At 34.2% G+C, this 11331-nt stretch overlaps 1 protein-coding gene and 1 long non-coding RNA gene across 4 annotated transcripts; one reads left to right on the forward strand and one right to left on the reverse strand.

The window, feature by feature from the left end:
• Positions 1-96: 96 nt before the first annotated feature.
• Positions 97-6582, reverse strand: LOC141683517 (uncharacterized). Its single transcript, XM_074488254.1, has 2 exons — positions 5000-6582; positions 97-2108 (listed from the first exon to the last, which is right to left on the reverse strand). The coding sequence occupies exon 1, from the start codon at positions 6447-6449 to the stop codon at positions 5097-5099; it is 1353 nt and encodes a 450-aa protein (XP_074344355.1). The 5' UTR covers positions 6450-6582; the 3' UTR covers positions 97-2108; positions 5000-5096.
• A 507-nt stretch (positions 6583-7089) lies between these two features.
• LOC141683518 (uncharacterized) lies at positions 7090-11331 on the forward strand. Of its 3 annotated transcripts, none has more exons than XR_012560340.1 (6): positions 7090-7228; positions 8122-8205; positions 8780-8896; positions 9871-9963; positions 10188-10321; positions 10800-11331. It is a non-coding gene; the product is annotated as an uncharacterized LOC141683518 (long non-coding RNA). The 3 variants fall into 3 exon arrangements; XR_012560341.1 differs by having other exon boundaries at positions 10907-11331; XR_012560339.1 differs by having other exon boundaries at positions 10188-11331.

Here is an 11331-nt window from a genome sequence, read left to right on the forward strand (position 1 = left end):
TATCTTTATAAGATAAAAATATCTCTTTACACTTACACACCACACAATTTATTTTACAAACACAATAATTACAATAATATTTTGTATATTCCATACCCTAATCACTAAACAACTAAACACGCTAAACTCTTAACCTAAAATATTATCAGCTATTTTACAATGAATAAATTTTGATTTAGCTTCACAGTTGACAAGTTGACAAACTCTATGACCTCCTCCAAACTGCAATATGTTAAATTTGCCAAAATATTCTCTTATACGAACTTGCTCATAAAAGGAGATTGTCAAAGCCGATCAAATTTATGGCTCTCACAAAAAGATGTCCATCTCGCCAATCTCCTCACAGGAAGTATCCCATTTTCAGCCTCCTTTAGCTGATGTTTTGCTACGATCAACGTCAAAACAAATCACATATAGTTTGCATTCTATCTTTTGTCAATTTTACCACAAATAACGACACCCAACTCACCACTTCTTTAGATCCAATGATGATCCATGGTTCAATTGGGTAGCCTTTCATAAACCATGTTGGTATGTCTTCATTTCCTTAATCTTATTCTCATAATACAGTTTTAAAGAATGAGGATGCATAGAGGTACCCGGTAACATGAAACCACCCAAGTCCAAAACAATACTCTTCCTTCGGCATTTTAAAATTAGAATGTGTAAATATGATACCCATGGGATTCCATGGAGAATTTAGCTTATAAACTCCATATTTTACATACGCTTTCGTTCATCAAAGATAACAACAGAAACATTGTACAACCACAAGATCTATATTTTTCTCTAATCTGCTTTCATTTGCTTTCATTTATGCACTAACAATATCGAGAACCTATTATATTATTCAGCTGATTCAGGCCAAGTTTAGTAAATTGGATTAAAACCATCTTTGCAGAGAAATAATTTACAGCTATGTTAATACTCATAATTTTCTCCACTCCTCAGAAACGACAATTCCTCGAGTATTAGAGGGGGAAATAATCCACAAGTCTCGAAAAACACTCCATATAACAAGCACGACCTTGAACAACAAAGCGCACTATATAAATTCATAACATTAAGAAACTAATATAAAACTAATTTGTGCTTTAACATCTTCTGTCTGATTCTTCATCATTATTAAGATCAAGACGCTTATCCTCCATAATTACAATCTCCTCTTCTTACTCGTTTCATTTTCATGTTGAACGTCCTCATTTTTAATCTCGTCCATTAGATGCCTAGAAGATGACACAGATGATAAATTCCTTTTATTTTCATTGGTCATATATATATAGTATACATACACCGAAGTATATTTGTATATCTATGTAGTCCGTCCCTCTAATTGTCCCTTAATCTCTTTTTGCGATAAAAAAACCTCGTCTATAACCCCGCCCCCTCGTCTTCACTGCACCACTTGTCTTTAACTTTTCATCAGACATGTACATGACTAGTAAACATATATAGTCATAACCTTCAAAAAAATTGGTAAACTATTCCGGCAACCTCCAAAATATTTCAATCCAATGACAAAGAATCCTATTTCACACACACAAATCTGCTCATGTATCCCGTGTCGTGTCCCATGTCCAACACAAGTACAACCGCTGGAATGACCGATTCGGAGTAGCATAAGGCACACCATATTCTCAAGGAGAACACGTACATTCAATGTATTCTTCAAGAAATTTTGGTACAATAGATGCTTCTTCTTTATTCTTCACCGTGTTACTCAGACTTGGCTTCAAGAAATCTGCTCATGTATCCCGTGTCGTGTCCCATGTCCAACACAAGTACAACCGCTGGAATGACCGATTCGGAGTAGCATAAGGCACACCATATTCTCAAGGAGAACACGTACATTCAATGTATTCTTCAAGAAATTTTGGTACAATAGATGCTTCTTCTTTATTCTTCACCGTGTTACTCAGACTTGGCTAGAAGTGTTCGACATGGATACATGTCCAAGTATCGGACTCGGAAACATTTTAAAAAATATTCATGTTCTTGCCCTAAAATAAGCGTCCAAATCCGAATGTCCGTGTTGGGGTGTCAAGTGGCCGACACGGGTACTTATTGGTAAAATGAAAAGTCCAAGTAACATAGTTCTTCACTTTCAACTGAAAACATTAGGGTACATTTATGTTTTGTTAGAGACAAGGCACATTTTATTGAATAACAAGAGAATGTGTTTCCATTTTTATTCTGAAATTCATCTTCTTATAATCCACTTCAAAACATCATAACATGTCAAAGTTCACGTGGACTAATCTTGGTCTTCATTTGTCATGTTATGTAGCCATATTAGTTTTGCTGCTAGTTTTGACAAAATTGTGGATGGAGTGGAAGTATTATTATGATACTAATGTGAAGTAATATGTCATGGACGAGGCTTTTGTTACCTAGTGACCAATGTACCATATCATCACTGGTCACTGGAATGTATGGGAAAGTCACATTTAACCAAATCTGCATGGACACTAATGACTGAGGCAGGAGGTTAAGGTAAATCCGCTCTATGTTTAGACTCATTACAGTTAGAGAGCTAAAACACCTTAAAGAAGGTAATATCTCCTCAAGAATAGCTTAGCTAAAGTCTTTGCTTAATATAGTTACAACGGAGGGGGATCTGATGCGGAGCATAATATAGTTAAATTAGTTGTTAATTACGTTATAGTATCATCTAGATGTAAGTATATTTTTGTTTAGTAATTATATTATCTAGTTAGGAATATTCTATAAAATAAATAAATATATTTATATAGTAGTACATAATTAATAGGTATGAGTTATTATTGAAAGGATTTGTTTCCTTTTATCATTGATTTTACTTAGTCTCCAAGTTACTTGTTCACCAAGTCTTATGAGTACTATATAAACACATGTAATCTTTTTTTATTAATAGAGTTGATTAATATAAATGAAATATGCGAATTTATTGTGTTTCTTGCCGATTCTGTGAGAAAATGGGCCTTTATCCCCTGCCTTAACCCTCCCTTTACCCCATCTTGTTGATTCTCTGAGGAGATAGGCCTTTATCTCCACCCATGTCCTGCATTAAAGTGGGGTATCAAGAGCCACCGTTCCTTCAGCTAAACCTTTTATCAAACACCTTCCTACAAAAAAAATTAAAAAAAAAAAAAAAAAAAACTCCCAACCACCAGAAGCAGCCGCCGCCAACAGCCACCGGCAGCAGCCAGCAACCGAAATCAACCACCACCAGCCACTGCAGTCTCTGTCCAGAAGTTAGAGGGCTTCCAAAACCCTTTATATATTCTGAAACAGTCCCGTTCTCCTTGATTTTCTTGAAGAAAGAACGATGAAATCCTCCGAAACAATTGACTGTGAGAAACCCTTTACTGAGACAAATCGTTTAGCCTTATCTATTTCACTTTCATTATTGGATCCATATAGCTCTGATTATGTAAGATCATACGAGAAGTGGCAATATTATGATGATTTAATGGAATCTGAGCGTGAAAGAGCATTACTGCAACATATGTTGAAGTTATCAAAGGACATGAGTGCTAGATTGGAAAAGATATAACAAACTTGTGATTCCATTAAGTAATCAACAAAAAGCACGAAAAAGCCTATAAACATCGTAAAGAATCTTGAATCCGAGCCACAAATGGATCATGATGTGCCACAAAAGGAGGAGGACGACGACTATGTTGAAAATGAGCAACAAAAGGGGCGTGTCGAGTTTATTTGTGGAAAAGAAATTCAAGCTAAAGTGTACCTTGTTGAGCATATTGATTTTATGATTCCAAAATGGTTTTATGAAGTCAAGCGTGAAGATATATCTCAATTTCCAAAAATTCAAGTCCAAATCATATGGAGTCCCGTTCGAGGATTATGGATTCTTCTTTATTATAAAACTCGCAGCCGAATTTTTTTTAAGGAGGAAAATGATGCGGAGCATAATATACTTAAATTAGTTGTTAATTACTTTATAGTATTATTTAGACGTAAGTATGTTTATTTAGTAATTATATTATCTATTTAGGAATATTCTAGAAAATATATACATATATATATATAGTCGTAGATAATTAATAAGTATGAGTTATGATTATAAGGATTTGTTTCCTTTTAACGTTGATTTTACTTAGTCTCCAAGTTACTTGATCACCAAGTCTTAGGAATATTATATAAACACATGCAATCTCTTTTTATTAATAGAGTTGATAAATATGATTAAATCTGCGGATTTATTGTGTTTCTTGCCGATTCTCTGAGGAGATAAGTCTTTATCCCCTCCCTTAACCCTCCATTTACCCCACCCTTACCCCTGTCCTGCATCAGGATCCCTTCTCTGATAGGTCTGTTGTGGGCCTTAAGGAGACACGACCACAATTTTCTACTCCTCTAGATTCTCGGGAACTGCAAACAATTATGATGCTAGATATCCTCACTGATGTTAAAGTCTATTTCTGAGATGGCGAGAATTGGGGAAAAGATAAGATTTTGAGATAGAAAAATCACTTGAACTTGAAAGCTTAAACTTGGTTCACCTATATCTACAAAGTACAAAGTATGCACATCAAGGATCATAGGTCATACACAGCGCAAAGTACCCCGCATCTAATGAAGCTGTTTCTGCGTTCAAACCCTACAACCTAGCAACGAAACTTGATAAATGCAAAAGCACAGCCATAATGCACATATAGTGATACTTAATATATGACTATCACTTCCAAGGAAATTTAAACCGCAACTAGATTGGCACAAAGTTATCGATGATAAAAATAAGGAAGTGAAAATTGTGCATCTTCTAAGATAATTGCAAAACGGTAACGACTGAAGAATATAAACAAAAGAAATGCGAATATAAGACAGAGTTGATCAGGTCTGACAGATAATCTGTTTAATAGAAATGTAAGCAAATAAAAGCAACATAACATGGTCTTAAAGCAAGTAAATCTCACAAGCATTTCAAAGCAAATTTAGAGTATTGGAACGCAAATGAAAATCTAGTTGATGCTGGATATTGAAATGATATGCTTACCTATCTTTTTCCTAGTACTTTTTTGCATGAACCACTTGCCAGCAAATTTAAAGAGTAACATCACAGGATAGTATATATGGAGCACGGGATGGTATTTTCAATTTGATGGACATTTGGAAGGTGTCGGCAGAGCTAATACATATTCATGAAGCCGCAGGCTATCGTAAAGATTTCTCCTTTGACCACATGAAACTCCTTTTAAGCCCAACTTCCTCCTCTTATACTTTGACATAAAGCGATCATGCTTTCTTCTGCTGTAGTACAACACAATGCGGTCCCTTGCACTTTGGGTGCTCTTGACCTCAGACTCTAACACCCCCTTCAGCTTATTCCGCCTCTGCCTCTGATAACACTTCAATGTAGGTTGAATATCAACACTTTGAGCCCTTCTGCCCACCATTTGCCTCTGTTTATTCCGCCTCTGATAATACCTTAATACAGACTCCGTTCTATTATCCACACCAGGATTGCATTCTCCAACAACCCCCTCCTTAACCATGCCACTATCACCAACATCTCGTATTCCCTTCCCATTTTCACACGCCACATTTTCCAAACGAGTTCTCGCCTCAAGTCTCTCGTTCAACTGTTTATCCGCACGTACCTTTATCTTCCCAAAAAAACCCAACTTCCTACTCTTCCCACCACCCAAACAACTATAATTCACCGGCCCAAAACTCCTCGAAATCCTCGGTGAGCTATTCATCGCCCGATGCAACTGCAAAGCCAACTCTCCATCCTCCAACCCATCCCGTTTAAACACACCATTCGCAAAATCCACTGCTTTTTTCGCCACATCTCTCTTCCTCATCGCATCCTCCTTAACCTTAACCGAAACCTCAAACTTCTTCCCCGCCAACTCAAACTTCTTCCCTGCCACACACTCCGCTTCCATCACAAAATCCTCCAACAACTCATACTCCACTCTCTTCCCTTTCACCAAATTCGGCACCCAACAATCCACACAAACCTTAAACCTCATATCCACCGGACAATACGACCACGGAGGACAAACCCCATACTTGTCCACACACTCCTTATGCACTAACCTATCACAACTCGCACACTTAAAACACTCGAAACCCGAAACACTACTCAAACAATACGAACAAACTTTCCCCAATTCAACACACCTCAAACACTCCTTACACAAAAGCACGACACGCCACACGCTTTCGAGAATCCTAAGGCGATCATTCTGATCAGCGAAATTCACATGACGATTGCACGAATGACAGTCATACAAATTAGGCATATCACGAGTCTTTTTACGGTAATCATCATCCGATGAATCATCATCATCGGAGATTGAAGATTGAGGCGAAGGAGTGGTGAAATTAGGGTTAGGGTTTGAATTGACGAGAAGACGTTTGTGAGATTGTGGTGGAGATGGTAGTGGTGGCTTTGTGGTGGGTTTCAATTGGGTTTTTGTGGGTTGATTTTGATTCATGATTGTGAATTGGGGGAGATTCAAATTAGGGTTAGGGTCTGAGTGAACATATGGTAGATGAGATTTGGGGGAAGTACTTGTTTGATCAACAACTTTCAAGTACTGTTATGAAATCTTTCATGTTGTTTTTTTTTAACGAAATGAATTTTGCGTCCAAATTATGATATTTTTCAGTTTTTGTTTAAAATAATAAACGGAGCTATAAAATCTTGTTTAATCGAAAATTTTGTCCATTCTATATTGATGTTCATTCAATCGAATATGCTTTATTTTCTTACGCACAATTTCCAATTTTATGTTCATGTGATCAAAATTTTGATAGCTCCGTATATGGCTTGCTTCATTAGTTATATTAACAACCATTTATCAGAGGGTAGGATGATAAAAAATCTCAAATTTAGGTGATATAGTGTTAGATGATAAATGTTATATTTACCTAATCGCTTTTCGTGATATTGAAAAAGGAAAATGATTTTGTTAAGATTATTATAATGGATAAGGGTCTTTACCCTCTCCCCTTCTTTCTATTACCCACGATCTATTTTATTATTAATATTCTAATATGGGACATGTGAAATAATATTGATGAGACAATTTTATCCCCATAATATTCTAAATAATTTAATCCAGGTTAGACGCTACGTAGGTGTCATGTTATCTACATATTAAACTTTGATACACTACAAATATATTATACACAGACTGTGTGGTTCTTTGTTTTCATCCCACCGCATAGCATGCCTTAATTGATCGTTACCATCAACAGGAGCCCATATCAGGTTCTTTGATTCATTCACTTATTTGTGAACTGTGATATGATTTCTCTTCGTATATTTAGGATTCAGTTATTTCTTAAATTTGAATACATATATGGTAAATTGTTGGTTTACGATTGAAATAGGATTCCTCTTAGTTATTTCTTTAACTGGGGCTTTACACGGAATTTGGACTTTTTAAGTGGTTTATGAATGTTTAAACCCCATACCTCTTTCTCGAAAAACTTGACCAGTACAAGTTCACTTAATTTCAACCATAACATAGTTCTAATATTAGTTTATCAGTGAATACTTATATGTACAAGTCAAATTACTAATTTTATGTATTAGTGCTAACAATGACTAATTTTATATACATTTGCTGTAACCGGTGGTGTGAATTGCTTCATAAAGAAATCCTATACATATTTTAGGATTTTGTCTTGTTAAATTTGTCTACTACACGATGGACGAATCTGGTGTCGGGGCATATTTTTCATGTGTATGCCCCAAATTAAATGAACGAGAATTATTGTATTCTCTTATCATATCTCAACAATCTGTATATCTTGATTTCAATATATTGCTCTCATATCACCGGAAGCTCTGAAATTTATATACTAGTGTATTTGATTTAGTAGTTATTTTACTTTGGGCATGTGTAGGCTTCTGAAGGTTCCGGTTGGTTGTTCTTCAAAAGTATAACAAAATTTATGGCGTAGGTTATCTCACCATTAGCAAAATACTTCTAGGAGTGCCGCCAATCATACCCAAATTAGTGGCTGCAACGCACTACATAATTTACAAATTATTTTAAAGGTCACAATTAATGTTGTCCTAAAGGTGTTGGTGCATGTTATTATTTGAATTAATACGCAGCTAGATTACAATTTTAAAATTCTTGTGTTATGCTGCAGTAAGAGAAGAAGTGAGACGTGCTAAAAGAAGATGACAATCTAGCGTATTCTCTCAAAGCATTTCACCAACATTTGCTGTAGGAGGTATGCGTGCATATTGGTATGCATAAGTTGAGATTGATTTCATTTTTTAATGACGATGTACCTCTAATCCTTAAATGTGGTATAATTTTATATATTATACTACTCTTTGAGTGTTACCCTTTTAAAAAGAACGTTGTAAGAAAAGTCATTTAGTATAATTTTTTATTACAAGTTGCACCTCTACTTCAAAAGGTGAGTCCATCAAGTTAGGACTATACCTAGCATGCACGTATCCATAGTTGACGAAATTTTAGGGCATAAAAGGTAATAGAATACAGGTCATAAAAGCATTACGCATCTTTCTCGAAACTCCTATTAAGATTGGTGGTAACTTTAATTAATCTCTTTTCTCTAAATCTTTTTCTTTTTAGTAATTTAATTCTTTAACCATTTTTGGGAAATGTTCTGAATGTTATTTTCTTTCGTGTTAGACTTGTATTTGGATGGCAAATACATGTACAATATTTTGCAATTTATGACTTCAGTTGACCCCTAATAAATTCCATTATTTCTTTACCATTATTTATAATATTGAATCTCTAATATTGTCATGTTGTGTTAATGAATGGTTCAGAGGAATGCGGCAAATCAAATTTTAAGAGAGTTGCAAACTAATCCTGATACGTGGCTCCAAGTTGTTCACATACTTTCAAGTACACAAAATCTTAATACCAATTTTTTTGCTCTGCAGGTCAGCTTACTCCATCATCCACTTTTTCTATTATAACTTCATCAAAATGTAGGAATTTGAGGTTAGAGTAGGGTGTAACATTTAAATTCTGTGCGATTTTATATGAAGCATAAAATTTTAGTCAATCTCTACTTTTAGTTCAACTTATAATGCATATTGTTGGTGTAGTCACACCACCTCTCACCCGAGGTAATAAAGTTAATATAAGTGTTTTGTGTCCATATTAATCATAAAATAATACAAGAAGTCTAATTTTAGTATGTGATAGCAGTTTTGCAGTATATTACCCTTTTTTCAGTTAAAACACATTTCAGCCGGCCACTTTATTTTTTGGACAAGATTTTGTGAAGATTGCTAATATGTGGATCTTGTTTATATATTGACAAAGCTATAACTTTAACTAATTATAAATAAGTATATTTAATAAGATTAACTAGGTTGTATAGGCTTGTCTTTGATCCTATAATATGTATGTTTTAGGCACTAGGTTATAATTATTATTTCCAGAACAATATTTTGATTTCGAACCAGAAGCAATAAAAGATAAGATGTATTAGTTATTCTATACATATTTAAACACGTTCCTTCACTCACTATTTTCACTAGAAATTAATTTAAAAGTTTGATTACTTACCGTTATATATTAATAGTATCATATACTATTAAAATAGAATAAAATTAAATGTATTCATGCATACTACATTATTTAAGGCCTGGGTGGATTTCTGTTGTCAATACTCGTCTATACATCGCTACGAAGTTAGTGTCGTCTTATTCCTTTTTTTAATATTCTAATTACATTCCATATGTCAAAGTGTCCAATTTTGAGCCAAGGGATTTGTTCAATTTTAAGCACATATTATACTATATGTTGAACAAAGTAGTAACTTATGAAAGTGGAATACTTGCTGGTATCTCAATATCCTCCGACCAATGTGTTTGCAATGTATGCTGAGTTTCTACTGTATTTGTAGGTTCTGGAGGGTGTTATAAAGTACAGGTGGAATGATTTTCATGTTCACCAAATATATGGAATGAAGAACTACATTTACGAAGTTATTGTTAAGGTACTTAAATTCATTGTGTGAAAACATTTATAATATGAAGAAGCTTTGGGTAGTTTTTGTGTTATAAATTATATCTTCATATATTATTAACCTGATTGCTTTCAAGCGATAAAATTTCCTTTACAAGGAAAAGGCTATATATCAAAAAACTCAATATTATATTGGTCCATGTACTCTATTTTGCTCTCTCTTGTATAATGTTATAACTTGTTTTTAAATGTCAGCTGTGTTGGGATATGTCTATGGTACATTTTTGGAATTCCACATTATATACAGACTTTGAAGCATGAGTGGCCAACTCGGTGGCGGAGCTTTGTTCCGGATTTGGTTGCAGTAGCGAAGACCAGTGAAACGATTTGTGAGAATTGTATATATATATATGCAATTCTAAATTTATATATATGTGTGTGTGTGTTTCTACATGCATCAATTAAGTGAAGAGATTTTTGATTTCTCAAGGGGTGAAATGACACAACAAAAAATTAAAGAGCTCAAAGAGTCTTTGAACATGTGAACAACCTAACTTCAGTTCAGTTACCATATCACTTCTTCACATTAGCTACATTTAGTTTTGCATACACCGGTATTTCCAATAAAATAAATCAATGAGCATTTATTGTGCAACTCCAGATCAGTAACTATTTCACAGTTATATATTACTTACAGTTTTGTGTAAAGTCGACATCTCTAATTAATTAAATCAATGAGATCAGATATTGTGGATTGAATTATTTTAATGATTTTGACATAATTTTAGTAAAGGTATTGATGCATGTTATTATTTGAATTAATATGAAGCTAGATTACATTTTAAAAATTCTTGTGTTATATTGCAGTAAGAGAAGAAGGATACATACTAAAAGGAAATGACAATCTAGCGTATCCTTTCAAGATATTGTTAGATATATTTGATAATGTCATGGCTAATATGTTTTATGTTTAGCTTTCAGATCTTACGTGAACAGGATAAATCAGTACTTAACTGTTGATCAGTACTTATACTGGAAGTCAGGACTTAAGGATATCAGTACTTATATTATCAGGAGATAATCATCAGAAGATAGATATCAGAACTTAAGTGCTGAAGGACAATCAGATAAGGAAAGTAGCTGATTAAAGGAAAGAAGATCGAGATAAACATAAGAAGAGATATGCATGAAGAAGGAATTTCATGAAGAATGGAATACTTGGAAGAAAAGATATCTGATTGATATATTTTAGGAAGCAGAATTATATTCCATATCAATTAGTGATTATCTTGTAACTGTGTAGTATATAAACACAGACATAGGGTTTACACTATAAGTGTTATCATTATTAGAAAAGATTATTCATTGTAACCCTTGCAGCTCTCGTTATATTTGTTCA

This window comes from Apium graveolens, chromosome 9 (genome assembly GCF_009905375.1).
Source record: "Apium graveolens cultivar Ventura chromosome 9, ASM990537v1, whole genome shotgun sequence".
NCBI lineage: Eukaryota > Viridiplantae > Streptophyta > Magnoliopsida > Apiales > Apiaceae > Apium > Apium graveolens.

Coding starts and splice junctions, on each gene's coding strand:
- LOC141683517 (XM_074488254.1), bottom strand. CDS start 6,449: ATGAATCAAAATCAACCCACAAAAACCCAATTGAAACCCACCACAAAG.